Below are 3,244 nucleotides of genomic sequence, written 5' to 3' on the forward strand. Positions count from 1 at the left end.
TAAAAAATAAGAATCTTTTTTTACGTCCGATTAAGAAACGAAAATAATATTTTTTTTTGTAACAACAAAACATAAAAACAAAAATGTTATCCTCCCGTTGGTTTTTTTTCATTTTCGCCAAAAAGAAAAAGTATTTTTTTAAACATTGAAAAGTAATTTGTTTAATTATTATTAGTTTTCAGCAGCTAGAAATAATCTTAATATCATAATAATGGATGTAAGAATTTACAAAAAGATTCACCAAAGTTTAAACAAGTTAAATATACCAAATGAAAATATGGGCAAACATTGTTTTCTAAGCTTATGCAATGAAAAAAGTGGAAGAAAGCTGGATAAAAAACATTTGCAAGCCATGAACGCATTTTCTAAGCAAGGTAAAAATAGTTTTTAATATTTATTATAAATATTTCTATTTTTGTATCAAAACTTGTCTCATTAAAGCTTAAAAAATATTCAAAACAAAAACTTCAGTCTCTAAAAAATTGATAGTATTATATGTATGAAAAATGTTTTAGCTTTAACCGTAAAGTGTCTTTTAAATCTTAATTGTCACTTAATCATAGCATTTAAATCTAGTTTAGTTAGGAAAGTGCTCTACTAGAAAAAGAAAAACATATTCAAAATGTTTTTACCCATCTGTCTTTTTTAATTTCATAGAAAACTAAAGCTATTTTAAAACAAAAGTTTAATTAAACTTTTTACAGGTAATGTGATAAAAGACAACGATGTTATATCGGTTCTCAAGTTAAACAAAATCTTTCTGAGCAGTAATCTAGAAAGTAAGTTGAAAGATTATATTGAAGAGAAAATAAGCATTTGTAATGTGCTTACTTTTTATCAATTAGTTAACACTTTTAAAATTCTGAGTGTTTCTAAAACAACATTTAACTACATAGAACGTTGTTTCACAATGCTTGCAGAATCGCTCAATTTTTTAGAACTGAATATTGATTCGGTAAAAAAAGTTCTAGCAAGCTCTCACTTGAGAATTACCTCTGAAACTGAAGTATTTCATGCAGCAGACGCATGGACAAACTACAAAGTTGGAGAACGCAGCATGTTTGCAAAAAACCTTCTGTTGAAAGTCCGCCTTTCATTGATTCCAAATAACGCATTACATTATCATTTGAAAAACTCTTTGTCATTTTGTAAAAACGACGAGTGTGTAGCGATTATTAATCAATGTTTACAAAGCAACGATAAAACAGTTCAAAACAAACCTGGAGTTAAGTGTACGAAAAGGTATTGTAACCAAAACAAATACAAAGTACTTTTATGTGGAGGTTGGGATTTCGCAGCACAAAAAATTCAAAGCAAGGTGAACGAAATCGATGCAAGCAACTTTGAGAGTGTCAAAGCCCTAACACCGATGAACCGAAGGTTTGCATATTTCAAAGGAGTTTGCTTGAAAGGCGAAGTTTATATTTATGGCGGGGAAACGGGAGAAGGTTATCCGGACCAAAGGTTCAAAGCACTATTTGAAAAATATTCGCCGGTCACCAACAGCTGGAGCAAAGTAGCTGACGCGTACGACAATCGACAAGACTATTGCATTTGCGCCATGGCGAACAAAATATTTGTCGTCGGGGGTAGTTATAATGTTAACAATCATTATATTGAAACAAACTCCTGCGTAGTGTTCGACGTAGCTGTTAAAAAATGGGTTGAAATAGCCGGAATGAAGCAGGCAAGAAAGCATGCGGCATGCGTGGTGTTTGAGGAAAAAGTTTTAGTTTCAGGTGGAAACTTTTGGACTGAGAATTTAGAAGAAGATGGTCGATTAAACACTGTTGAGTCATACGACTACGTTGCTGATACGTGGTCGTCAATGCCGAATATGTACGAACGTATAAGAGATCACAGTCTAGTTGTTGCTAAAAACAAGTTATTTGTGATTGGAAGAAAAAAGTTCGAAGTTTATGACAACAACTCCAAGTGCTTTATAAAGTTAAAACTACCGAAAAAAGTGTTAAAAAGATTTCATGAAGCCGTTTCATTCGGTGACAAAGTTTATATTTTTAACAATCAAGATAACTTTATAAGTTGTTATGATGTTAATAAAAATGAGTGGTCAAAAATATCATGCCAACTTACGGATCAACTCTTTCACTACGGTTGTTTTTTGCTACCTTCGTATTAACATAATATACAAGTAAAAAATAAAATATATAAACCGTTTATACATAGTGAAAAAAAAATGTTTGAGAGTTTTTAGATTAGAATAAATACATTTAAAAATACGTTTCATCTTTCAAATGAAAGTAGTCGTTGTGTTCATTTTTTTTAGGTTTATTTTAGCTTTGTTGAGCTTTGTTAATGCACAGCTTGTAACTCTATATTATTATAAAAATATAACTAAATAAAGTTCATTTTTCTTAAATTTATTTTAGTACTTTCATAGTAAGGCTCATCAGAAATTGTATCTTACTAAGTTAGAATGAATATAAATTTTAATAAAATCATACTGTAGTTTGAAGTTTTAAAATATAAAATGACGTCATAATCGAATGTTAAAATTAACTAAATGCTTATGCTGTATAAATTTAGTATACTAATAAAACTCCTTAGATTGGAAACAATCTAAAATAAACCAGCGAAAAAAATTAAGATAAAAATTACACTTTAAAATAAAATTCAACAAGAAACTAATTACTTTAAAATTACTTAATAAAACGATTTAAAAAGTCTAGTTTGGTATACCTTTTCCGCTTACTTAAACTGGGCCTTAACGATTGAATACATAAGGCTTCCAGAATATGCAGAACCCTTTGTTATACAAAAAATGTTAATTAATTTGATGTTAAGTTTTTCTTTTAGTTCTTCTTCAATAACTTTTTTGTTAAATAAGCAATTTTTAATATCATGTGGTTTATTAGATACCCATTACTTATATTCCTTTATTGATCAATTGTATATTTCTATTTTTACTCATATCTTCTAGTACAAATTTTTAAAGTTTACCTGTTTCTATTTTTCTTGCCTTGTAGAAAATTAGGATGTATTAGTTTTAGTCTCCTCGTTAGAAAATATGCAAATTAAAAATTAGCTAAACCAGTTGTTTATTATTTAAGTTAATAAAATTGTAATCAATACTGTTCACTTATGTTTTTTGAAAGATTTTCATCAATTTTGACTAGATCTTTTGTCAATGAGTTTTTAGTCATTTTTAACAATTCTATTGTTAGATATTTAGCATAATAATTTATTTACAAATTACATCTTAAAAGTTACTTAACCTAATTAA

General features: G+C 28.4%; 1 protein-coding gene across 1 annotated transcript; it reads left to right on the forward strand.

Moving 5' to 3' along the window:
• The first annotated feature begins 910 nt into the window (after positions 1-910).
• Positions 911-2,140, forward strand: LOC145846064 (ectoderm-neural cortex protein 1-like). Its single transcript, XM_082952987.1, has one exon. It carries the CDS (start codon positions 911-913, stop codon positions 2,138-2,140), a length of 1,230 nt encoding a protein of 409 aa, XP_082809113.1.
• The last annotated feature ends 1,104 nt before the right edge of the window (positions 2,141-3,244 follow it).

This window comes from Thalia democratica, unplaced genomic scaffold, assembly GCF_965202585.1.
Source record: "Thalia democratica unplaced genomic scaffold, ktThaDemo2.hap1.1 HAP1_SCAFFOLD_254, whole genome shotgun sequence".
Taxonomy (NCBI): domain Eukaryota; kingdom Metazoa; phylum Chordata; class Thaliacea; order Salpida; family Salpidae; genus Thalia; species Thalia democratica.

Bases quoted from the DNA above. Each gene is read 5' to 3' on its own strand.
- LOC145846064 (XM_082952987.1), top strand. From the start codon at position 911: ATGCTTGCAGAATCGCTCAATTTTTTAGAACTGAATATTGATTCGGTA.